General features: G+C 38.6%; 1 protein-coding gene across 1 annotated transcript; it reads left to right on the forward strand.

Annotated features, from left to right (window-relative positions):
* The first annotated feature begins 745 nt into the window (after positions 1-745).
* LOC137030751 (obscurin-like) lies at positions 746-26,728 on the forward strand. The gene is made up of 25 exons (XM_067401187.1): positions 746-815; positions 5,741-6,136; positions 7,251-7,589; positions 8,468-8,749; positions 10,682-11,020; positions 11,899-12,180; positions 14,113-14,451; positions 15,330-15,611; positions 17,543-17,881; positions 18,758-19,039; positions 21,411-21,689; positions 22,032-22,382; positions 22,458-22,736; positions 22,825-23,088; positions 23,702-23,947; positions 24,054-24,161; positions 24,337-24,417; positions 24,525-24,575; positions 24,655-24,723; positions 24,914-24,988; positions 25,067-25,144; positions 25,433-25,486; positions 25,991-26,050; positions 26,207-26,281; positions 26,487-26,728. The coding sequence occupies exons 1-25, from the start codon at positions 746-748 to the stop codon at positions 26,492-26,494; spliced, it is 5,028 nt and encodes a 1,675-aa protein (XP_067257288.1). The 3' UTR covers positions 26,495-26,728.
* The last annotated feature ends 38 nt before the right edge of the window (positions 26,729-26,766 follow it).

Below are 26,766 nucleotides of genomic sequence, written 5' to 3' on the forward strand. Positions count from 1 at the left end.
AAGATTGCTGAGCGCCGATCACTCGCTGATCTCCCCCGATCACAGACCAACCTGTCAGTGAGCTCGTTAACCTGCAAATCTGGCTTAAAATCCTGTAGTGTAAACTTGGCATTAGCCGTTACGCCTTCTCCAAAGAGATACAGACCCTCTCATTTCCCTATAATATATAATCTCTGGTCATACTTCTCCTTTCAATCTGCAATTTACATCCTTTGTGGATTGTTGCCTAATGGACAGTTGTGCAATCGTCTCGGGTTACGTCTGTAACCCTGGTTCCCTGAATAAGGGAACGAGACGCTGCGTAGTCGCTTTGGGAACGCCTCTGCGTGTTTTGTCTTGAAGCACTCATGAAATCGAACCAATAGTGTGACGGGACGTCAGTGCGGGTGACGTCACGGACCAGGAAGCTATAAAGCACTCCTGAGAACAAAGAACGCCAGCTTCTGATATGGATGAAGCAGACGCTCACAGGCGTGCAGGGAGTATGGCTAAGCTACGCAGCGTCTCGTTCCCTTATTCAGGGAACCAGGGTTACAGACGTAACCCGAGACGTTCCCTTTCATGGGAACATCGACGCTGCGTAGTCGCTTTGGGAACGCTATCCCAACTAGGCCATAAGACCAAGTGCCTGTCTGTTATCTTACGACGAGAGCACAGAGGACCCTGGAGTGGAGCCCAAATCAAGGTTATACAACCTAATGAAGGTATGCTGAGATGACACCCAGCCGCATCACATATCTCGTTAATGGGAACCCCCGAGATCAAAGCCTTTGAGGCAGCCATACCCCTAGTAGAGTGTGCCCGGACAGCCAAAGGTGCCCGATGACTCATGGGCAAGAGAGATGGCCTCGACCACCCACTTGCTCATTCTTCCTGATCCGGATTAATCAAAGGAGGAGGACAAAAGGCCTGCAGTACAATCGGTCCTGGGACGTTGGTGGGGACCTTGGATTTATAACCAGGTCTAAGATGAAGGAAAGCCCTGAACATACCAGGCGCAAATTCCAAACATGAGGGAGCAACGGAAAGTGCTTGAAGATCTCCAATTCTTTTGAGAGATGATATTGCCAACAGGTGGACAGTTTTAAGAGAGAGGAATCTTCCAGACACCTCCTCTAATGGTTCAAAGGGAGCCTCAGCTAACCCTTCCAACACAATAGCCCAGTCCCAGACCGGAGTTTTTGTATGCACAGAAGGCCTCAGTCTCTGGGTACCACAGAGAAAGCGTATAAATGGGGAGTCTCTTCCACAGAAGAGTCCCCCAACAAAGCATGATAAGTGGAAATGGCCACTATATAAACCTTCACGGTAGAAGGAGATAAACCATCCAAGTTTTATACTTTGTGAAATTGCAGCACAAGACTGATAGAAGAGTGGAACAGGTCCAGCTGACTTTGTCTACAGCAAGTAGAAAACAACTTCCATTTATTTGTCTGTATAGCTTTCTCGTGGAAGGAGCTCTGGAGTGGAGTATAGTCTCGACAACCTCAGTTGGGAGACCGGGTTCTATGAGCCTAGCCCCCTCAGAGGCCAGGCTCGGAGTTTCCACAACTCCAGGCGGGGGTAAATTATCATGCCGCCCGCTTGAGACAGAAAGTTCTGTCTGATAGGGATCTCCATGGGGGAGCAGTGTAGAAGAGACACTAGGTCTACAAATCCAACTCGGGTTGGCCGGAACGGGGCTATCAGTATGAGATAGACCATCTCTAGGCAAACCCTCTCCAGAACTCCTGGGAACAGAGCGATCAGGAAAATAGTGTGTACAGACGTAACCTCTGCCACGTCTGCACCATGGCATCCAACCCCAGAGGGGTGGATTAGTCAGAGCACCACAGTGGGCAAAGAGATGTTCTTTCGAAGCAAATAGGTCAATTTCTGCACGGCCAAAGTTCTCAAATGAGCTCCACCACCTCAGGGTGGAGACTCCATTCCCCGGGCCTCGGCCCCTGCCTCAACAGGATGTCTGCCCCCACATTTTGATGCCCCGGGACAGGTGCTGCTCTCAGGGAGAGGAGCTTCCCCAGGGCCAACAAGAGGATCTGATGGGCTAATCTGCACAACTGGCAAGGCCTCAGACCCCCTGATGGTTGATATGAGAGACCACTCACATGTTGTCTGTGCGAACCAACACATAGTGGCGACCCTTGGGTCTGGGAGGAAATATTGAGTACTCAAAATACCGCCATCATTTCCAGATGATTTATGTGCCAGGAAAGTAGATGGTCCTCCCAAAGAGTGCATGCCATCGTGATGGAATCCCAGACTACCCCTAGACAGTTGGTAGTTTAAGCTGGAAGAAGCACACTCTTCTTGGCATTAATTCTCAACCCTAGCCTTCTGATGTGAGACAGAACAACATCTCGATGTTGGACTGCTATATGCTCAAACTGAGCTAAATTCAACCAAGTGTTGGTATAATTCAACACGCGAATGCCCTGGAGTCTCAGAGGAGCCAGGGCTGCATCCACGCATTTTGTGAAGGTGTGGGGTGAAAGAGCTAGGCAGAAAGGAAGAATCCTGTATTGATAAGCTTCGCCCCCGAAAGCAAATCTGAGGAACCTCCTGTGCTGAGGATGGATGGATACATGAAAATACCCTCCAACCCTCTTTGGAACAAAGTACAGACTGTAAAACCCTGACAGCTTGTTGGGAGGAGAAACCCCTTCATTAGCTCCTTTTTGCAAGAGCGCCAGAACTATGTGTTCCAATACCAGAGACTGCAAGGGGTCCACCACTATAGGGAAGACCCTGTTAAATTGGGGCGGGCGAGACCCGAATTCTGTAACCCTTTTCTATTGTGAGCAGTACCCATTGAGAAATACTTGGAAGTTTCCATCTACCAGAAATCTACTAAGGGAACCAGTCTCTCAAGACTGGCCTCTGGTGTTTCTTTTTTTTTTTTTTTTTTTGAGCATTTGACTCAGCGCCCTGAAGCGGCGAACCGGCAGGGAACAACCGAATCAAATGTTGACCGGCCCTCCTCAGAGGGTCAGTGGAGACTGCTGCGCCCTGAATCACACGAGGTGGCAGGGTTGGCAGAACGGCCCCCTGAGGGCACCGAGGAGGGGCGGATACCATATAGTGTGGTAAAGAACCCTCTTCGGAAGGGGGCTACCCTCGATTGTCCCATGCCACTGGCGTCAGGACCTTTTCGAAGCCTTCTTGGTGATAATAACAGTCCGCAGATTCCACAAAGACTTCAGCTGTGTTGCCTGTCCCGGTCCCCAAGCTTTCTGTGGGGGAGCACGGGTGGCGACACTTTTTTTTTTTTTTTTTGAATGAATGAATGAACGGTCAGACCAGTGCCCTGAAATGGCGAACCGGCAGGTAACAACTGAACTGACTACTCTAGGACCCTCCTTTCCTTGGAGGATCACTGGAAACCGCTGCGCCCTGAAGCACACGAGGTGGCAGGGTTGGCAGACCGGCTTCTTTTCTTTTTAAATTCCTCAGAATTTAATGTATTCAATATTTCATTTAATTCTCAAATTAAATGCAGCCAAAAACAAAGTCAAAAATGACAGGCTGAATATATTAGAATACAAAAAGAATTATAGCTCGAAATAGTTTGCAATATTATAGGGAAAGAGAGAAAGGGAACTCCCGTCTACTCAGTTCCCTCCAAATATATAAACGTATATATAAACATATATATATATAACATATATTACGGGCACGATATCTATGCGCAGCCTCGGCAAACGCGAGATCCGAGCCGTATATTCTTTATTGCGGACTTAATCTGCGCGCTGCCTTGGCAAACGCGAGATCCGAGCTATATGTTCTTTCAGTGATGGAGTACTCGAGTCCTGGACTCGGACTCGAGTCCGACTCGAGTCACTATTCTTTGGACTCGAGTCCGACTCGAGACTCCATTCTCTGGACTCGTGACTCGACTTGGACTCGCGGACTGATGACTCGTACTTGGACTCGGACTTGAGCATTCACAACGTTGTTTTTGACTAAATATGTTATAAAAAATTATATAAGTTTATATATAATATTATATAAGTTTTCATGCCCAAGACCGGCCGGGATCTATGTTTTCCCCTCACAGACACTGCTACCGCTCACTCTCTTGACAACACACTCACTGACGTCACTCACTTTACGCTCGTGCATGATTCGCGGGCTAAATGTTCAAATTTGGAAAATGCAGAAAGATGTGCCCCGGATCGTGAAATTCGCCTACACGAATTTAGCATCTAATGCTGGAAAGAGCAGCGCTAAATGTTGTGTGTGTAATCGCACAATTGAGGAAAAGACTGGGACAACTTCAAACTTTAACAGACACCTGTCACGGATGTACCCAGAAAAGTAAGTAAAATGCTTTCCATTGGCTGACGTTAGCTTTTAAAAAAACTATTAACTAATGCATATATGATAATAAACAGAAGAAGCTAGGGTTGGGCGATGTTTGACAATTTGGCATCAGACGTCGACAATGTTTAATGTCTGGTTCAGATTACACAATTTTTTTTGTCTGTTGATAATTTACTAGTCACTGTGTCAGATCAGATTACATTTTTTTTTTTTTTGTCTGTTGCGATAGTCACTGTGTCAGATGGATGACGCAATTTTGACTCCTAAAATCCTGTGGTGTCGTGGACAAGAAACATGTCAGACTAACGTTACATGTTGCTTTCTGACCAGTCGCGTGCCGTCACACACACACATTCACTTGAACACATACAAACGCACTCACACTAAATCACTCGGTCACCCACTCCCTCACTCTCACTCTCTCTCTCTCTCTCTCTCTCTCTCTCTCACTCACACACACACACACACACACACACACACACACACACACACACTCACTCACTCACTCACACTTCCTCTCTCTCGGCATATCGTATTGATTTTTACGTTTTAAGTATTTTTAAAATACAGTGCCCTGTAAAATGCACGTTTCTGTCATTTTTGTTTAATGTAGAACCTCTTTAATACATTTGATCAGTTCTTTGAAGGTCCCAGAGTGGAGACATGTAGGCACTGGGAGCTCGAGACTCGACTCAGACTCGAATACGGGACTCGAGACTCGACTTGGACTCGAACTCTGGTAATGGTGACTCGACTTGGACTCGACTCGGACTCTTCTTTGGTGACTCGGACTTGGACTCGAACTCTGGTAATGGTGACTCGACTTGGACTCGACTCGGACTCTTCTTTGGTGACTCGGACTTGGACTCGGACTCGAACACTGGGACTCGAGACTCGACTCGGACTCGACAGTTGGTGACTCGACTACAACACTGTGTTCTTTATTGCAGGCTTAATCCACGCGCTGCCGCGGCAAACGTGAGATTCGAGCCTTGCGTTAGACTTTTATTCCCTCGAGAATAAAGCCAACAGGAGTGGAGCTAAAAACTCTCGCTAGTGCATACTTCTCTTTACACTTTGGGACATTTTATGAATGAACACTGTCAGCTGTGAACTGACGTGCATGCACTCTCAGCAAACAAAACATCGTGTGCATCCTTACTCGCTTTGTAGTATAGCACTGGAAGGAACGCAACTCAAACTGCTGTTCACTTTCTTTATACAAATATATATCTTCAATATTTGTAAGTTGACAAATTCAGAAAGATATTTAACTTCTCAGTTAAATCGAGAAAATAATCAGACAAGTATTTCACGGTCTGAATATTAAACAAAATAATCATGGCTTTCAAACACAACTGATTTGTTTTTGATGTTAGAATAAACGTGTGATTTTGAAACACGATCTGTGTGTGAGGTGGCGAGTCCTCAAATCAATATCACAAGATCCACCTCCTCAGAGCTGGACATGTGAAGTACCGGTGCCTCAACGCGGGGGAAGAAACCGCAGAGCGTGCTTCCACCTGGGAGACGGCACTGAAACTGGCAGGTAAGGGCAGAGAAAGGGCAGCGCCCGTCTCTAACCCCTCTGCCAAATTCATCTGCGAACTCCATGATCTGAGCCGCCGCTCTGCCTCGGCAGATGCGCGGGACCCGACCACGAAGAACGCGAGCCGCGGCACCTTCCTCAGAGAGCGCCCGGCGGGAGTGGAGAGGTTTTATATTACAATGCTCGCAAACAACCCCCTCGAGGGCCGCCTGGGCATGCTCCGTTCCCAGACAAACAACACAGAGCTCGTGTGTATCCCTGCCCGTGAAGTAATGAAAGTAGGGAAACACACGGTCTGATGCTGTTTGCTCGCCATTATAGTGTCTTTTATATACTATATATATGTGGTGTAATACTGATACTCTTGTTCTCAAACAAAAGTTTCTGTATATGTAAATGACAGACAACACCAAATAAGACACACGATAAGCGTTGCTGAAGACACAGAAGCTGGCGTTCTTTGTTCTCAGGAGTGCTTATAGCTTCCTGGTCCGCACTGACGTCCCGTCACACTATTGGTTCGATTTCACGAGTGCTTCAAGACAAAACGCGCAGAGGCGTCCCCAAAGCGACTACGCAGCGTCGATGTTCCCATGAAAGGGAATATTATATTTTTATTACTGATTAAACTATAATATTGCTGTACACACAAATTATATTGTTTTTGATGTTTTCAATAAATTAAAAAAGAAAAATTGACTGGACTAAAAAAACAGTCTGTGCTTGTAAAGATAATAAGGCTGAATAAGTTTATATATATATATATATATAAATATATATATATATATATATTTAGCCTTTTTGCTTCAACATTTGTTGATATATTTATCATTAAAAAAAAAAAAAAAAAAAAAAAAAAAATGTTGATTATAACCTGCCTAATGCTCTTAAGTATAAGTAATATTCCCGGGACTTACCCAAAACTTTAGCATTATTCTTTGAAAGCACTGGAATTTCCTGAATAGATAGATGCTGTATCATGTCCTTCCAAATCTGTATGTTTTTCTTTAGAACATTTTTTAATAATGTGCTGATTGATATTGTAATAGATGAGGCTGTGAGCTTTCAGAGTTCAAAGAGAACACAAAAGCACAATAAATGTATCATAAAATAAGTCCAGTGACTCAGGACAGGATGATGGAGACTAAATTCTTTTCATGATTTCTGTCATATAGAGTTTAGAAACAAAACATGCAGCCTCTGTTTACTGACAGTTTACAGACATCTCTGATCACTGATATTCTGCAGAAAAAGAAAGAAAGGGGGAAAAACGGCTGTCACTGTCAAAACTCTGCACATTATGACCATATTTTGAATTTGCATGAAACCATTTAGTTGATAAAAACCAAAATATTAACAGATTTGTGTTTCTTCACAGATTTACCCACATCTACACTGACTGTGACACCAGACAGATCTGTATTCACTGGAGAGAGAGTCAATCTGAAGTGTGAGATAGAGACTTACAGTGGCTGGAGACAGAGAAATTACCGGATAAATGACTGGAGAGACTGGACACATGAGTGGAGATATGAGTGGTATAAAGGCAGCAGATCCAGTGTGAAGTTACAGAAGTCTGAGCGTTACACTGTAAACAGAGACACTCTCAGTATTGTTGGAGCTGTTACATCTGATCAGGATCAGTACTGGTGTAGAGGACTGAGAGATGAAAGACCAAACTCATCAAAATCAAGCTCTGTTTATCTCTCTGTGAAGGGTGAGTTGAACTTCATTGTCCTCCTAAACTTTCGCTACTGTGAACACACATCCAATGGAGAGACTGTGGTTTTGTTCAGAATGGAAATTATCTTACTGCTTACTAAATTCAGCATATTATATACTGTATTATACCTATTTCTTAATAGTATGTGAAACAGATCATATTATGCAACAATGATTCAAACTGTCACATGACCTCATCACATTACAAGTTTAATTTGGCACTATTTTTTACTGTCTTAAATTATATAAATATTGCACAACCTGCAGTTGTGTGTTTATGTGAATACAAAAGAATAAACATGCAGACTAGAAATGAATATCAGTATAAAAATTTTATTTTTTACCTATAATTACAAACATTTTTGATGTATTTAAAAACAAAAATGAAATGTTTTGCATAGAAAACAGAAGTTTTGTCTGCATTATGTACTCATTGAAGCTCCAAAAGCAATATTATTTTGCTAATAATTTCAGCCTTGTGTGTGATATATTTTAGAAGTGTTTTAAGAGAAATGCCAGGTTCAAGTCTGAAAATCTTTAATGATCATCTGCAGCTGAATGAAACGATCAGAGTGAGACATGATCATCTCAGTCAGAACAATGTCAGGATAGAAATGTTATGGAGCCACAGTTTATCTGTTGTTGAGTGTCATCGAAGCAGTTTTTCAGACTAGAATACTGAGGACGTGACGGAGCCGGAGCCTCCTCAAAACACATGAGAAAACTATGACAGTACAAAAGCAAACCAGAACATATTATATTAAATATGAGATAAAATAATGGATAAACTACATAGTTTTGTAAAACATTTACAGAATAGTTTTCCCTGAAAGAGCTGTTTGATTCTCTGTGTGTTTTTGTCTTTCTTCACAGATTTACCCACACCTACACTGACTGTGACACCAGACAGATCTGTATTCACTGGAGAGAGAGTCAATCTGAAGTGTGCGATAAACTCTGATCACAGTGACTGGAAATATGAATGGAATAAAGACTACAGTGTGTTACAGACATCTGGGCATTACACTGTAAACAGAGACACTCTCAGTATTGTTGAAGCTGTTAAGACTGATGAGGGTCAGTACACGTGTAAAGGACACATAGATGGAAGATCAGTTTCATCACGATCAAGCTCTGTTTCTCTCTCTGTGAAGGGTGAGTTGAACATCATTGTCCTCATAAACTGTCTGCATGATCATGATCACACAACCAATCAAGTGAGTGTTTTGTCATTTATAAACCTATATAATGACCTTGATCATAATATATAATGTGAATTCATCCATTTGTCCCGAAATACATGAAATACAACTGGGAAAACAATAGAGTGAGTGAGCTTTATAGTTACTTACACAATATGTATCTGATATGAATAAATGTCGGCAAATTATATTTGAATGGATTGTTATTACTGCTTCCATAGACATTAGTGTATATTTGATTGGCTGTTACATCGCGACACGTAACACCACAGGATATCGAGTCGGCCGAGAGATCCAGATATTTAGCATGCTAGATATTTGTCTGGTGTCTGTGAGGTGTCGGCGATGCATCAGCGAGCCTCTTTGATGCGTCATTGAGTAGATCACACAAAAAGATTGGAAACATTCAGCCAGCGAAACATTCTGGCTGACCTCCCCAGAGTTAAGGCGACTGTTATTTTAGAACGTTTCTCTTTATTGTTTCCATGAGGACGCGTCCCAGCTAACAATTTTTGGTTCCCAGAACGTACATCCTAACGTTCACTGTTGGTTAGCCAGGAAAGTTTTCTTTTATGTAAATAGAACATTCCCTGCTGTTTTGGAGAATGTTCCCCTAACCTTCCCAGAACGTTCCCAGAATGTTCACCTAACCTCTTTTTACCCCGATATAATTTGTTGTACATCAGTTATCAACCAGCACTGCTTCCATAGACATCAGTACATATTTGATTGGCTGTTGCATCATGACACGTGACACCACAGGATATCGAGTCGGCCGAGAGATCCAGATATTTAGCATGCTAGATATTTGTCTGGTGTCTGTGAGGTGTCAGTGACGCATCAGCGAGCCTCTTTGATTTGTCGTTGAGTAGTTCACACATAAAGATTGCTGAGCGCCGATCACTCGCTGATCTCCCCGATCACAGACCAACCTGTCAGTGAGCTCGTTAACCTGCAAATCGGGCTTAAATCTGGCTTAAAATCCTGTAGTGTAAACTTGGCATTAGCCGTTACGCCTTCTCCAAAGAGATACAGACCCTCTCATTTCCCTATAATATATAATCTCTGGTCATACTTCTCCTTTCAATCTGCAATTTACATCCTTAGTGTAGATTGTCGCCTAATGGACAGTTGTGCAATCATTATATTTTTATTACTGATTAAACTATAATATTACTGCACACACAAATTATATTGTTTTTGATGTTTTCAATAAATTAAAAAAGAAAAATTGACTGGACTAAAAAAACAGTCTGTGCTTGTAAAGATAATAAGGCTGAATACATTTTTTTTATTATTTTATATATATATTTAGCTTTTTTGCTTCAACATTTGTTGATATATTTATCATTAAAAAAAAAAAAAAAATGTTGATTATAACCTGCCTAATGCTCTTAAGTATAAGTAATATTCCCGGGACTTACCCAAAACTTTAGCATTATTCTTTGAAAGCACTGGAATTTCCTGAATAGATAGATGCTGTATCATGTCCTTCCAAATCTGTATGTTTTTCTTTAGAACATTTTTTAATAATGTGCTGATTGATATTGTAATAGATGAGGCTGTGAGCTTTCAGAGTTCAAAGAGAACACAAAAGCACAATAAATGTATCATAAAATAAGTCCAGTGACTCAGGACAGGATGATGGAGACTAAATTCTTTTCATGATTTCTGTCATATAGAGTTTAGAAACAAAACATGCAGCCTCTGTTTACTGACAGTTTACAGACATCTCTGATCACTGATATTCTGCAGAAAAAGAAAGAAAGGGGGAAAAACGGCTGTCACTGTCAAAACTCTGCACATTATGACCATATTTTGAATTTGCATGAAACCATTTAGTTGATAAAAACCAAAATATTAACAGATTTGTGTTTCTTCACAGATTTACCCACATCTACACTGACTGTGACACCAGACAGATCTGTATTCACTGGAGAGAGAGTCAATCTGAAGTGTGAGATAGAGACTTACAGTGGCTGGAGACAGAGAAATTACCGGATAAATGACTGGAGAGACTGGACACATGAGTGGAGATATGAGTGGTATAAAGGCAGCAGATCCAGTGTGAAGTTACAGAAGTCTGAGCGTTACACTGCAAACAGAGACACTCTCAGTATTGTTGGAGCTGTTACATCTGATCAGGATCAGTACTGGTGTAGAGGACTGAGAGATGAAAGACCAAACTCATCAAAATCAAGCTCTGTTTATCTCTCTGTGAAGGGTGAGTTGAACTTCATTGTCCTCCTAAACTTTCGCTACTGTGAACACACATCCAATGGAGAGACTGTGGTTTTGTTCAGAATGGAAATTATCTTACTGCTTACTAAATTCAGCATATTATATACTGTATTATACCTATTTCTTAATAGTATGTGAAACAGATCATATTATGCAACAATGATTCAAACTGTCACATGACCTCATCACATTACAAGTTTAATTTGGCACTATTTTTTACTGTCTTAAATTATATAAATATTGCACAACCTGCAGTTGTGTGTTTATGTGAATACAAAAGAATAAACATGCAGACTAGAAATGAATATCAGTATAAAAATTTTATTTTTTACCTATAATTACAAACATTTTTGATGTATTTAAAAACAAAAATGAAATGTTTTGCATAGAAAACAGAAGTTTTGTCTGCATTATGTACTCATTGAAGCTCCAAAAGCAATATTATTTTGCTAATAATTTCAGCCTTGTGTGTGATATATTTTAGAAGTGTTTTAAGAGAAATGCCAGGTTCAAGTCTGAAAATCTTTAATGATCATCTGCAGCTGAATGAAACGATCAGAGTGAGACATGATCATCTCAGTCAGAACAATGTCAGGATAGAAATGTTATGGAGCCACAGTTTATCTGTTGTTGAGTGTCATCGAAGCAGTTTTTCAGACTAGAATACTGAGGACGTGACGGAGCCGGAGCCTCCTCAAAACACATGAGAAAACTATGACAGTACAAAAGCAAACCAGAACATATTATATTAAATATGAGATAAAATAATGGATAAACTACATAGTTTTGTAAAACATTTACAGAATAGTTTTCCCTGAAAGAGCTGTTTGATTCTCTGTGTGTTTTTGTCTTTCTTCACAGATTTACCCACACCTACACTGACTGTGACACCAGACAGATCTGTATTCACTGGAGAGAGAGTCAATCTGAAGTGTGCGATAAACTCTGATCACAGTGACTGGAAATATGAATGGAATAAAGACTACAGTGTGTTACAGACATCTGGGCATTACACTGTAAACAGAGACACTCTCAGTATTGTTGAAGCTGTTAAGACTGATGAGGGTCAGTACACGTGTAAAGGACACATAGATGGAAGATCAGTTTCATCACGATCAAGCTCTGTTTCTCTCTCTGTGAAGGGTGAGTTGAACATCATTGTCCTCATAAACTGTCTGCATGATCATGATCACACAACCAATCAAGTGAGTGTTTTGTCATTTATAAACCTATATAATGACCTTGATCATAATATATAATGTGAATTCATCCATTTGTCCCGAAATACATGAAATACAACTGGGAAAACAATAGAGTGAGTGAGCTTTATAGTTACTTACACAATATGTATCTGATATGAATAAATGTCGGCAAATTATATTTGAATGGATTGTTATTACTGCTTCCATAGACATTAGTGTATATTTGATTGGCTGTTACATCGCGACACGTAACACCACAGGATATCGAGTCAGCCGAGAGATCCAGATATTTAGCATGCTAGATATTTGTCTGGTGTCTGTGAGGTGTCGGCGATGCATCAGCGAGCCTCTTTGATGCGTCATTGAGTAGATCACACAAAAAGATTGGAAACATTCAGCCAGCGAAACATTCTGGCTGACCTCCCCAGAGTTAAGGCGACTGTTATTTTAGAACGTTTCTCTTTATTGTTTCCATGAGGACGCGTCCCAGCTAACAATTTTTGGTTCCCAGAACGTACATCCTAACGTTCACTGTTGGTTAGCCAGGAAAGTTTTCTTTTATGTAAATAGAACATTCCCTGCTGTTTTGGAGAATGTTCCCCTAACCTTCCCAGAACGTTCCCAGAATGTTCACCTAACCTCTTTTTACCCCGATATAATTTGTTGTACATCAGTTATCAACCAGCACTGCTTCCATAGACATCAGTACATATTTGATTGGCTGTTGCATCATGACACGTGACACCACAGGATATCGAGTCGGCCGAGAGATCCAGATATTTAGCATGCTAGATATTTGTCTGGTGTCTGTGAGGTGTCAGTGACGCATCAGCGAGCCTCTTTGATTTGTCGTTGAGTAGTTCACACATAAAGATTGCTGAGCGCCGATCACTCGCTGATCTCCCCCGATCACAGACCAACCTGTCAGTGAGCTCGTTAACCTGCAAATCGGGCTTAAATCTGGCTTAAAATCCTGTAGTGTAAACTTGGCATTAGCCGTTACGCCTTCTCCAAAGAGATACAGACCCTCTCATTTCCCTATAATATATAATCTCTGGTCATACTTCTCCTTTCAATCTGCAATTTACATCCTTAGTGTAGATTGTCGCCTAATGGACAGTTGTGCAATCATTATATTTTTATTACTGATTAAACTATAATATTACTGCACACACAAATTATATTGTTTTTGATGTTTTCAATAAATTAAAAAAGAAAAATTGACTGGACTAAAAAAACAGTCTGTGCTTGTAAAGATAATAAGGCTGAATACATTTTTTTTATTATTTTATATATATATTTAGCTTTTTTGCTTCAACATTTGTTGATATATTTATCATTAAAAAAAAAAAAAAATGTTGATTATAACCTGCCTAATGCTCTTAAGTATAAGTAATATTCCCGGGACTTACCCAAAACTTTAGCATTATTCTTTGAAAGCACTGGAATTTCCTGAATAGATAGATGCTGTATCATGTCCTTCCAAATCTGTATGTTTTTCTTTAGAACATTTTTTAATAATGTGCTGATTGATATTGTAATAGATGAGGCTGTGAGCTTTCAGAGTTCAAAGAGAACACAAAAGCACAATAAATGTATCATAAAATAAGTCCAGTGACTCAGGACAGGATGATGGAGACTAAATTCTTTTCATGATTTCTGTCATATAGAGTTTAGAAACAAAACATGCAGCCTCTGTTTACTGACAGTTTACAGACATCTCTGATCACTGATATTCTGCAGAAAAAGAAAGAAAGGGGGAAAAACGGCTGTCACTGTCAAAACTCTGCACATTATGACCATATTTTGAATTTGCATGAAACCATTTAGTTGATAAAAAACAAAATATTAACAGATTTGTGTTTCTTCACAGATTTACCCACATCTACACTGACTGTGACACCAGACAGATCTGTATTCACTGGAGAGAGAGTCAATCTGAAGTGTGTGATAGAGACTTACAGATACTGGATCTGGAGAAATTACCGGATAAATGACTGGAGAGACTGGACACATGAGTGGAGATATGAGTGGTATAAAGGCAGCAGATCCAGTGTGAAGTTACAGAAGTCTGAGCGTTACACTGCAAACAGAGACACTCTCAGTATTGTTGGAGCTGTTACATCTGATCAGGATCAGTACTGGTGTAGAGGACTGAGAGATGAAAGACCAAACTCATCAAAATCAAGCTCTGTTTATCTCTCTGTGAAGGGTGAGTTGAACATCATTGTCCTCCTAAACTTTCACTACTGTGAACACACATCCAATGGAGAGACTGTGGTTTTGTTCAGAATGGAAATTATCTTACTGCTTACTGAATTCAGCATATTATATACTGTATTATACCTATTTCTTAATAGTATGTGAAACAGATCATATTATGCAACAATGATTCAAACTGTCACATGACCTCATCACATTACAAGTTTAATTTGGCACTATTTTTTACTGTCTTAAATTATATAAATATTGCACAACCTGCAGTTGTGTGTTTATGTGAATACAAAAGAATAAACATGCAGACTAGAAATGAATATCAGTATAAAAATTTTATTTTTTACCTATAATTACAAACATTTTTGATGTATTTAAAAACAAAAATGAAATGTTTTGCATAGAAAACAGAAGTTTTGTCTGCATTATGTACTCATTGAAGCTCCAAAAGCAATATTATTTTGCTAATAATTTCAGCCTTGTGTGTGATATATTTTAGAAGTGTTTTAAGAGAAATGCCAGGTTCAAGTCTGAAAATCTTTAATGATCATCTGCAGCTGAATGAAACGATCAGAGTGAGACATGATCATCTCAGTCAGAACAATGTCAGGATAGAAATGTTATGGAGCCACAGTTTATCTGTTGTTGAGTGTCATCGAAGCAGTTTTTCAGACTAGAATACTGAGGACGTGACGGAGCCGGAGCCTCCTCAAAACACATGAGAAAACTATGACAGTACAAAAGCAAACCAGAACATATTATATTAAATATGAGATAAAATAATGGATAAACTACATAGTTTTGTAAAACATTTACAGAATAGTTTTCCCTGAAAGAGCTGTTTGATTCTCTGTGTGTTTTTGTCTTTCTTCACAGATTTACCCACACCTACACTGACTGTGACACCAGACAGATCTGTATTCACTGGAGAGAGAGTCAATCTGAAGTGTGCGATAAACTCTGATCACAGTGACTGGAAATATGAATGGAATAAAGACTACAGTGTGTTACAGACATCTGGGCATTACACTGTAAACAGAGACACTCTCAGTATTGTTGAAGCTGTTAAGACTGATGAGGGTCAGTACACGTGTAAAGGACACATAGATGGAAGATCAGTTTCATCACGATCAAGCTCTGTTTCTCTCTCTGTGAAGGGTGAGTTGAACATCATTGTCCTCATAAACTGTCTGCATGATCATGATCACACAACCAATCAAGTGAGTGTTTTGTCATTTATAAACCTATATAATGACCTTGATCATAATATATAATGTGAATTCATCCATTTGTCCCGAAATACATGAAATACAACTGGGAAAACAATAGAGTGAGTGAGCTTTATAGTTACTTACACAATATGTATCTGATATGAATAAATGTCGGCAAATTATATTTGAATGGATTGTTATTACTGCTTCCATAGACATTAGTGTATATTTGATTGGCTGTTACATCGCGACACGTAACACCACAGGATATCGAGTCAGCCGAGAGATCCAGATATTTAGCATGCTAGATATTTGTCTGGTGTCTGTGAGGTGTCGGCGATGCATCAGCGAGCCTCTTTGATGCGTCATTGAGTAGATCACACAAAAAGATTGGAAACATTCAGCCAGCGAAACATTCTGGCTGACCTCCCCAGAGTTAAGGCGACTGTTATTTTAGAACGTTTCTCTTTATTGTTTCCATGAGGACGCGTCCCAGCTAACAATTTTTGGTTCCCAGAACGTACATCCTAACGTTCACTGTTGGTTAGCCAGGAAAGTTTTCTTTTATGTAAATAGAACATTCCCTGCTGTTTTGGAGAATGTTCCCCTAACCTTCCCAGAACGTTCCCAGAATGTTCACCTAACCTCTTTTTACCCCGATATAATTTGTTGTACATCAGTTATCAACCAGCACTGCTTCCATAGACATCAGTACATATTTGATTGGCTGTTGCATCATGACACGTGACACCACAGGATATCGAGTCGGCCGAGAGATCCAGATATTTAGCATGCTAGATATTTGTCTGGTGTCTGTGAGGTGTCAGTGACGCATCAGCGAGCCTCTTTGATTTGTCGTTGAGTAGTTCACACATAAAGATTGCTGAGCGCCGATCACTCGCTGATCTCCCCCGATCACAGACCAACCTGTCAGTGAGCTCGTTAACCTGCAAATCGGGCTTAAATCTGGCTTAAAATCCTGTAGTGTAAACTTGGCATTAGCCGTTACGCCTTCTCCAAAGAGATACAGACCCTCTCATTTCCCTATAATATATAATCTCTGGTCATACTTCTCCTTTCAATCTGCAATTTACATCCTTAGTGTAGATTGTCGCCTAATGGACAGTTGTGCAATCATTATATTTTTATTACTGATTAAACTATAATATTACTGCACACACAAATTATATTGTTTTTGATGTTTTCAATAAATTAAAAAAGAAAAATTGACTGGACTAAAAAAAGTCTGTGCTTGTAAAGATAATAAGGCTGAATACATTTTTTTTATTATTTTATATATATATTTAGCTTTTTTGCTTCAACATTTGTTGATATATTTATCATTAAAAAAAAAAAAAAAATGTTGATTATAACCTGCCTAATGCTCTTAAGTATAAGTAATATTCCCGGGACTTACCCAAAACTTTAGCATTATTCTTTGAAAGCACTGGAATTTCCTGAATAGATAGATGCTGTATCATGTCCTTCCAAATCTGTATGTTTTTCTTTAGAACATTTTTTAATAATGTGCTGATTGATATTGTAATAGATGAGGCTGTGAGCTTTCAGAGTTCAAAGAGAACACAAAAGCACAATAAATGTATCATAAAATAAGTCCAGTGACTCAGGACAGGATGATGGAGACTAAATTCTTTTCATGATTTCTGTCATATAGAGTTTAGAAACAAAACATGCAGCCTCTGTTTACTGACAGTTTACAGACATCTCTGATCACTGATATTCTGCAGAAAAAGAAAGAAAGGGGGAAAAACGGCTGTCACTGTCAAAACTCTGCACATTATGACCATATTTTGAATTTGCATGAAACCATTTAGTTGATAAAAAACAAAATATTAACAGATTTGTGTTTCTTCACAGATTTACCCACATCTACACTGACTGTGACACCAGACAGATCTGTATTCACTGGAGAGAGAGTCAATCTGAAGTGTGTGATAGAGACTTACAGATACTGGATCTGGAGAAATTACCGGATAAATGACTGGAGAGACTGGACACATGAGTGGAGATATGAGTGGTATAAAGGCAGCAGATCCAGTGTGAAGTTACAGAAGTCTGAGCGTTACACTGCAAACAGAGACACTCTCAGTATTGTTGGAGCTGTTACATCTGATCAGGATCAGTACTGGTGTAGAGGACTGAGAGATGAAAGACCAAACTCATCAAAATCAAGCTCTGTTTATCTCTCTGTGAAGGGTGAGTTGAACATCATTGTCCTCCTAAACTTTCACTACTGTGAACACACATCCAATGGAGAGACTGTGGTTTTGTTCAGAATGGAAATTATCTTACTGCTTACTGAATTCAGCATATTATATACTGTATTATACCTATTTCTTAATAGTATGTGAAACAGATCATATTATGCAACAATGATTCAAACTGTCACATGACCTCATCACATTACAAGTTTAATTTGGCACTATTTTTTACTGTCTTAAATTATATAAATATTGCACAACCTGCAGTTGTGTGTTTATGTGAATACAAAAGAATAAACATGCAGACTAGAAATGAATATCAGTATAAAAATTTTATTTTTTACCTATAATTACAAACATTTTTGATGTATTTAAAAACAAAAATGAAATGTTTTGCATAGAAAACAGAAGTTTTGTCTGCATTATGTACTCATTGAAGCTCCAAAAGCAATATTATTTTGCTAATAATTTCAGCCTTGTGTGTGATATATTTTAGAAGTGTTTTAAGAGAAATGCCAGGTTCAAGTCTGAAAATCTTTAATGATCATCTGCAGCTGAATGAAACGATCAGAGTGAGACATGATCATCTCAGTCAGAACAATGTCAGGATAGAAATGTTATGGAGCCACAGTTTATCTGTTGTTGAGTGTCATCGAAGCAGTTTTTCAGACTAGAATACTGAGGACGTGACGGAGCCGGAGCCTCCTCAAAACACATGAGAAAACTATGACAGTACAAAAGCAAACCAGAACATATTATATTAAATATGAGATAAAATAATGGATAAACTACATAGTTTTGTAAAACATTTACAGAATAGTTTTCCCTGAAAGAGCTGTTTGATTCTCTGTGTTTTTGTCTTTCTTCACAGATTTACCCACACCTACACTGACTGTGACACCAGACAGATCTGTATTCTCTGGAGAGAGAGTCAATCTGAAGTGTGTGATAAACTCTGATCACAGTGACTGGAGATATGAGTGGAATAAAGACTACAGTGTGTTACAGACATCTGGGCATTACACTGTAAACAGAGACACTCTCAGTATTGTTGAAGCTGTTAAGACTGATGAGGGTCAGTACACGTGTAAAGGACACATAAATGGAAGATCAGTTTCATCACAATCAAGCTCTGTTTCTCTCTCTGTGAAGGGTGAGTTGAACATCATTGTCCTCATAAACTGTCTGCATGATCATGATCACACAACCAATCAAGAGTCTATTTTTCATTCACACTGATGATAAATACAGTTTTCACTCCTATTTTGAGGGCTTGATTTTAAATAATTCTCTGTTCTTATGTTCAAAACAACTTGACGGAGCAAAACAATGAAACTGAATGCAGATCTGAAAATGCATTTTAAAGCTGCAGTCCGTAACCGTTTTTGGTTAAAAATGATCCAAAATCAATTTTTGAGCAAGTACATAACCAGCCAGTGTTCAAAACTATATAATTATCTTGTCTCAATTCACAACGGTAAGCTTGTAATAATGTTTTATAATAAGAGAGACATCGTGGATTTCCGCGGGAAATTAGAGCATGCAGCAGTTCGTCTGTGCGTCATTACGTCACGTCTGTAAACAAAAAGGAAGGAGTCCCGTCCAGGCTAGTCGGTTTTATCACGTGAGGACGCTGCTTGTAGCGGATCATTTATAGCCTTTTCTCACAGCAGCTGGAATAATTAAACTCAAAAATTAAAATCAAACATTTTGATGGCAGATTGTAATCCAGAAAAGTCCAAATGACAATCATCAGTGACAACTGGAGATTCACCCGTAGTCAAAAAGCAAAAGACTTCAGACTGTTGAGTGGCTACAGAAATTGAAATCTACAGGTAATGCTAATATACACTAAATACACAGTCACACAATGCTGATGTTGTTAACATTAACAATTTGAGAACAATATAACAGTAATAATAATTTGCACGGTTTGGCGTGATCCAAGCTAAGCGATCATTAGATTTAATCATCATTGGCAGCGCAATTTATTGTAGGCCTAATGCTTTTTTCCTCAGTTGGTCAGAACAAAAGTGGCAGAAATGTTACTTACTTGTTCAGATGATATTTTCCAGTGAAAATTCTTATATTGGTCATACTTTCAAGACGTAGAATCTGTGATTCTGAAGTTCAGTATCCACACTGGTGCAGTGACTGACAGCAAACATTAGATTCATCCGCGCTGACGAGCTGTGCCGAGGCACAACGCACGTACAGATAACTGTTCCGCATATGACTGCAATCGCATGTTTCAAACAGAGATGGCGACAAAGAGGAAAAATCGAGGACTGCAGCTTTAAAGCTGAAGCATTTTTTACTTGGAGTGTAATTTAAAAATACAACATTCATAGCAAGAGTGCTGATAAAACAGAGACGTGACACAACAGCTAAATCCGTCTCACACATGTGAACACAGACCTGAACAACAACAGAAATGTGTTAATGGCTGCTTATTACACTTTAATTCTATCCATTCAATAACATTAAAGTTTTTTTTTTTTTTTAATAAACATAAAACATCTTTCCATTAGATTTTTTTTTTTTTTTTGCTGCTCACACTTTGAGAATCTGTGAGTCTTTATACAAATGTAGCTTTGCTTTGCTTTTCAGGCGATCTTGTCATCATTTTGTACCTGATTATGGTTTACTGTTCATCAAACATTAGATTTAAGATTTATTTTATCCGACACAATGAAAATACAGTCATCATTTAATCACCTTCATTCTTCACTAGAAGAACATGTTGTTGCTGTTGTTTTGCTTGGTTTTTTTTTAGCTATGTGTTGATCGCTATTATAATGAAGGAAATGGTCAAAAATGGCTCAAAAAGAAGAGTATTTTAGTCTAAATCACATCAGACAGTCTTTTTTAACCTGGTGATGGTCACGAGTAACTAGTTCTGAGCAAAACCCAAACATTACTGTCCAGAGACAAAATTACATACTGATTCACAGAGACGAATATCTGCTAAAACAATATGGCTGTCGCCGTCAAAACTCTGCACTTTGTACGTGACCAGAAAAATACATTGTAGCTCAGACACAGAAAGTTCGGACTGTCCAGTTATTTCACAGCAGACATAAAGGATCATTTTACTGAGTATTACAGAGGAAAAGAAACTCCAGATGTTCAAAAGAAAATCACTCATCAAACACAAAGCAACAGATAAACTCGTCATTACCACTAATTAATTTTTAGTACTGAATCTACAACGTTTTTAAACCCTTAAATTATGTAAATATTGTATAATCCACATTTGTGTGATATGTGAATGTAAAAGAACATTCATTCTTATAGTCTAGATATGAATGTAAATATTTTATTTAGTTTTTACTTTTTACTAATAATTACAAACATTTTTAATGTAGTTCATATTTAGATCTGTTTAATGCTATAATCTAAAATCTGTATTTCAACACTTAGTCTCTTCTGTATCAACTGTTGTAGACAAATACTCATTGATTTGTCAAACACAGGTGAACTCTGACTTTTGAGGGTCTGAATCTGTTCTTGTTCTCCTGCAGGTCTAAAGCCAAAGCCTGAACTCACATCAGATCCTGCAGGAGCTGCACTGACAGGAAACACAGTGACTTTGACCTGTCGCATGGATCCGTCCACTGGATACTGGGACTTTTACTGGTACAAACACACACTGAACCCTGAGACAGAGAAGAGAGAAAGAAACCCCTACAGACTGAAGATTGATTCAGTGTCTGATGGAGGCCAGTACTGGTGTAGAGCTGGAAGAGGGAAACCAGTCTATTACACAAACTACAGTGATGCACTGTGGGTCAATGTTACAGGTGAGAGAGAACATGTGATTCAACATACAGATCAGAGACAATATCTACAGAACATCTAAAACTTCAAATAAATGAGCGTTTCCACTACGAAAGCAATCCAGTTGAATGTGTTTTTCGACTGTCTCTGGAAGTGGATGAAAGTGAACAAGCTCAAAGCATTTTTACACCCCGTTTGCTCCTGTATTTAGTATCGTCCACTAGTGATCCGATCGACCAAAACGCATTTTAATACCAGGTGGAAACAAGGCCAGAGAGAATAGTGTGATTCAACATACAGATCAGAGACAATATCTGCAGAATATCTAAAACTTCAAATAAATGTAATAATTTGTGTTTGTACAGAGAGTCCTAAAGCTGTGCTGACGGTACGACCTGATGAACGAGTGTTCAGAGGAGAAACAGTCACTCTCAGATGTGATATAAAGTGGGGAGGAGACACTGAGTGGACATACAGATGGGAAATAAATGGAACCAACAACTTCAACATAAACTCTGCCAATCGATGTACAAAACAAGAGTGCTGCACCAGTGGAGTCAATAAACAGAAACACAGAGAAGCTGTCCGTCTGTGCTCAACACAAGAGTTGAACATCAGCAGTGTTGTTCACCTTCACAGTGGTAAATACACCTGTGCAGGACAGATAAACACTCAGATCTCTCAGAGCAGTGATGCTGTTACCCTGACTGTATCAGGTGAGTTTGTGTTTGTTGTGATCAGCCTCTCCATCAGTTTCTCTATGGCTCTGTAACTCATGATGTTTTGTTCAGATGAAGCTCAGGCAGCAGTGCGAGTGTCTCCACAGCCGTGGCTGACTGAAGGAGAATCAGTGACTCTGATCTGTGAGGTTTCAGGCTCCTCTACAGGCTGGACGTTCAGCTGGTTCAGAGATCATGATCATCTGTCAGACAGCAGCAGAGGAGCTGGAGGATCTTACACTCTCAGTCCTGCTGCTCTACAGCACACAGGAGTTTATACGTGCAGAGCAGAGAGAGGACGACCAGCCTATTACACACACAACAGCAGCACACAGCCACTGTGGGTCACTGGTGAGTCTTTATGATTGTGCGCATCCATATTTGTATTTCATTGCAGTCTCTGTGCTGTCAGTTTTGAATGAGATTTTCCTCTTTTCAGGTGTTTCTTCTTCAGTGTCTCTGGTCATCAATCCCAGCAGAAGTCAACATTTCTCATCTGACTCTCTCTCTCTGAGCTGTGAGGATCAGAGTAACTCTGCTGGATGGACAGTGAGAAGATACACAGACAAAGACACAAAAACTTGTTCAAAACAAACAGGATCTCCATGTGTAATCGAGTCTCTCAGCACATCTGACACTGGAGTGTACTGGTGTCAGTCTGAATCTGGAGAGAAACATCATCCTCGAAACATCACTGTACATGGTGAGTCCTGTTTTCTAATCAATAACTGCACTCATTCTAAACTAAATTCTAATTACAGTTACACACATTTTTTTCTGTACAACTGATCACAGAGTTTTTCCACATATATCTATTATTATTATTATTATTATTATTATTATTATTATTATTATTATTATTATTATTATGTTAGATAAGCACGCCACTAAATAGTACATAAAAGCAAAGCAAAATGTGATTGGTCAATTTTCATGTTCATCAGGCAGTCTCTTCCAATATAAATTGGCAGATTAAGCTGCAAAATGGATCTGATTTTATGCCTGTGGTTAAAAATCTGACAACACTTTCATGGTAATCTGTAACTTATTTTATTTTTTGGAAGTTTGGTGGCTATAATGCGTATGAATCTTATTTGTGTTTTTAGAATCTTCTTGTGCCCCACTGATGCAGGGGTAGACCTTCATTGTTGGCTTTTTTCTAAAAATGTGCACATTTCCTTACAAAATATTGTATGACTTTAAAAGTGCAGGAAGCATCAAGTACAATGCAATTAATAATATTAGTATTTTGCTAATGTATTGTTTTGCTATTCTTACTATTTACAGTATTAAGCACACATTTCTTGTGTTTGTAGATGGTGAAGTGATTCTGGTGAGTTCTGTTGATCCTGTGATTGAGGGAGAGACTCTGACTCTACGCTGTTTACATCGATCTACAAACTCCTCGATCCTCAGCGCAGATTTCTATAAAGACGGATCACTGGTCCAGAATCAGACGACAGGAGAGATGAACATCACTACTGTCTCAAAGTCACATGAGGGTTTCTACTACTGTAAAACAGAGAGAGGACAGTCACTCCACAGCTGGATCTCAGTCAGAGGTCTCTGAAGAATCAGTGATTTTATATACTTTTGTAATATTATCATACAGTATCATATTTTTCACTCAATAATAGATCTGTGTGTTTGTCACATTCTCCTCAACAGCTCCTCAATCATCATCTCTTCTGGTCATTGGTGTTTCTGTAGGATTGAGTTTTTTCTTGTTGTTCCTCGTCTCACTGGTTCTGCTGTGGAGACACAAAAACAACAAAGGTTTGGAGCAGTTCATGTTATGAATAACTAAACCACATGAACAGCAACAAATGGAAGATACAGTTTCTGAATCACTGCATGTTTATTAACAAAATGAGCATTTAATGCATGTAAACAAAATATGTGAGTGAAAATAGTCTTTAAGTGACCCTAATGATCTTTGTCTCTATTATAGATCAGCACCATAACACTCAACAGACATCAGACTCAAATCGATCCGGAGAATCTCACGTGGAAAACTCTCCCCTGCAGTCTGGTCAGACTCAATAACAAATCATTTACATTTATTTATTAATATTTTTTCCCTTTAGGATTGCCTTGCTTTTCATCCTTCTTCTCAAATACTTGTTTGCTGTCCTGCAGGTTCTGATAACATTTATGATGACGTGACTGCAGTGAATAGTGGAGATAAAGGTTGAGTCTTAAAACTTATTATTATAAAAATCTACATGTATCATAAAAAATAATTAAATCCTTGATTGACTCTTTGCAGATCCAGTACCATCTTCAGACATTACATATTCAGCGATCACTGTTATAAAAAAGAGATCCGTGGATAAAGGTTTTTTTTTTTTTTTTAACTCTTCACGAAAAATTATTTTAAGTTTTACTTCATATTCTAAATAATACTTAATTGAGTCAATGTAAAAAGATAACTCAAAAAATTAAGTTGAGAGAACAAGTCTGTGTGTCTGTATTTATATTGCATAAAATATAAATAGATTTTTTCAGGAATTTACTATTTTTTCCAGACAATACTATTCCGGAGTCAAATAATGTGATGTACTCAGAGGTCGGAACAAAAGTAAAGAAGTTCAAAAGCAAAGGTGAGATCCTATTTTTCCTGAAGTACAATATTTCCAGCATGTTCTGCATAATCTGATTGATTTTCTGTTCTGTATTAGATATTAATACTGCAGGACCCAGTGATTTGACTTATGCACAGATCAATATACAGGACAGAAAGAAAAGCAAGGGCAAAGGTAAACGCACATTAAACTGCATCTAAACACAACTGTCCGAATGAATCGTTACATTTAACTAGATATAATATATAATGCTTCTATAATATCAGGAAACCTTTTTACAATCATAAACAGAACTGATAAAGCCAACTTCAGTTTGAAAATGTAACAACAGCCACAACAATCACATCTGTCTGTGTTTACTGAAATGAATGAAACGGAGCTTTTAAAAATTAATATCAGAGATGATCAAAACAGACCTGTACTGAGAGTCAGATAATCAAGCTGCTGTTTTTCCCATGACAGGCGCTGGACATGCTGATGTTTTGATTGAAATGAAATCTAAGGAGAAACACAGAGGTAAATAAAGAGATGCTCTGAAATATAGCAGATTACAGATCATATGAAAATAAACTTTTGGAAAATAATATACAATATTTTAACAGAACCTGATTACACAATTTTCATTGTGATTTGAGAGTTCCTGTTCTCTCTTCATATTATTATTATCAGGGTAACACTTTATTCTGATGGTCCCCTTTAGACATTTTTTTTTTTAATATAAGAACTTTGCAACTACATGTCAACAAAGTTTCATCAGAATATTAGTAGACTGTCTGCTTAACATCTGCTAAGACTTTATTTTGATGATCCCCAACAGACGTTCTACTAATCTACTAATAGTCTACTAATACTCTAATGAATACTCTTAGTTGACATGTAGGTGCAACGTTACATATGGTCAACAGAATATCTAAAGGCGACCATCAACATAAAGTGTAACCATTATCAGTTATTAGTGTAGTTGCAGATGTATAGCGTTCTGTTTCTTCGCTCTGTTTCTGTTCTGTTGTTTATTATCAGGGAAGAGCAGTGAGTCTGGAGACACGTTATACTCTGAATTGAAGCACAACACAGATAAAGGTGAGAGAAACACAAAGTCAAACATCATCACAGTTAATGTCAAAACATTAACCTTGACTATTACACATCAACAGATCAGAATGATTCAGAAAGTCATGTGGCTCATTGAGGAAGTGTGAAAATCTTGCATTTTATCATGCCATTTGTGTTCTTCAGGTGCTGATCCTGAAGTCGGTTATGCAACTTATGCTCAAGTTTTTATGAAGAAAGTTCACAAAAAGAATAAAACACGTAAGAATTTTGTTGCAGCTGTACAATAATTTTACAATAACTGACAATTAGTTCACAATTTGCACTTTCATCTAGAATGTAAATCTGCTTTAAGTGATTCAGTTGAGTTATTTGTGAGAATCATCATGATCTTAAAATGTAATAATATATAAATTAAAATCAACATTACCTGAATAATTCATTAAACTGGATTCTCTTTTTAAAGGTCCCTGAGATCATTGAAGGGAACAGATGCCAGAAGAGAAACACCAGCAGAAGAAATGAATCAGAGTCAAATGCTTATGTACATGCTTGAATGAAAGGGAATTGCACTATATTATCCGTTCACATATTGTGTAAACAATTGAATCTAATATATAGTAAAACATTTTCTAGTGAGCATTTATGTTTAACATGTTAGCTGTTTTATCAGAGCCTGTGTTTTTTCCAAGACATGATTATTTTCTTACAGCATATATATATTGTTTTCTTTCTTTTATGTTTTT

The sequence above is a fragment of the Chanodichthys erythropterus genome, chromosome 11 (genome assembly GCF_024489055.1).
Source record: "Chanodichthys erythropterus isolate Z2021 chromosome 11, ASM2448905v1, whole genome shotgun sequence".
Classification (NCBI taxonomy): Eukaryota; Metazoa; Chordata; class Actinopteri; order Cypriniformes; family Xenocyprididae; genus Chanodichthys; species Chanodichthys erythropterus.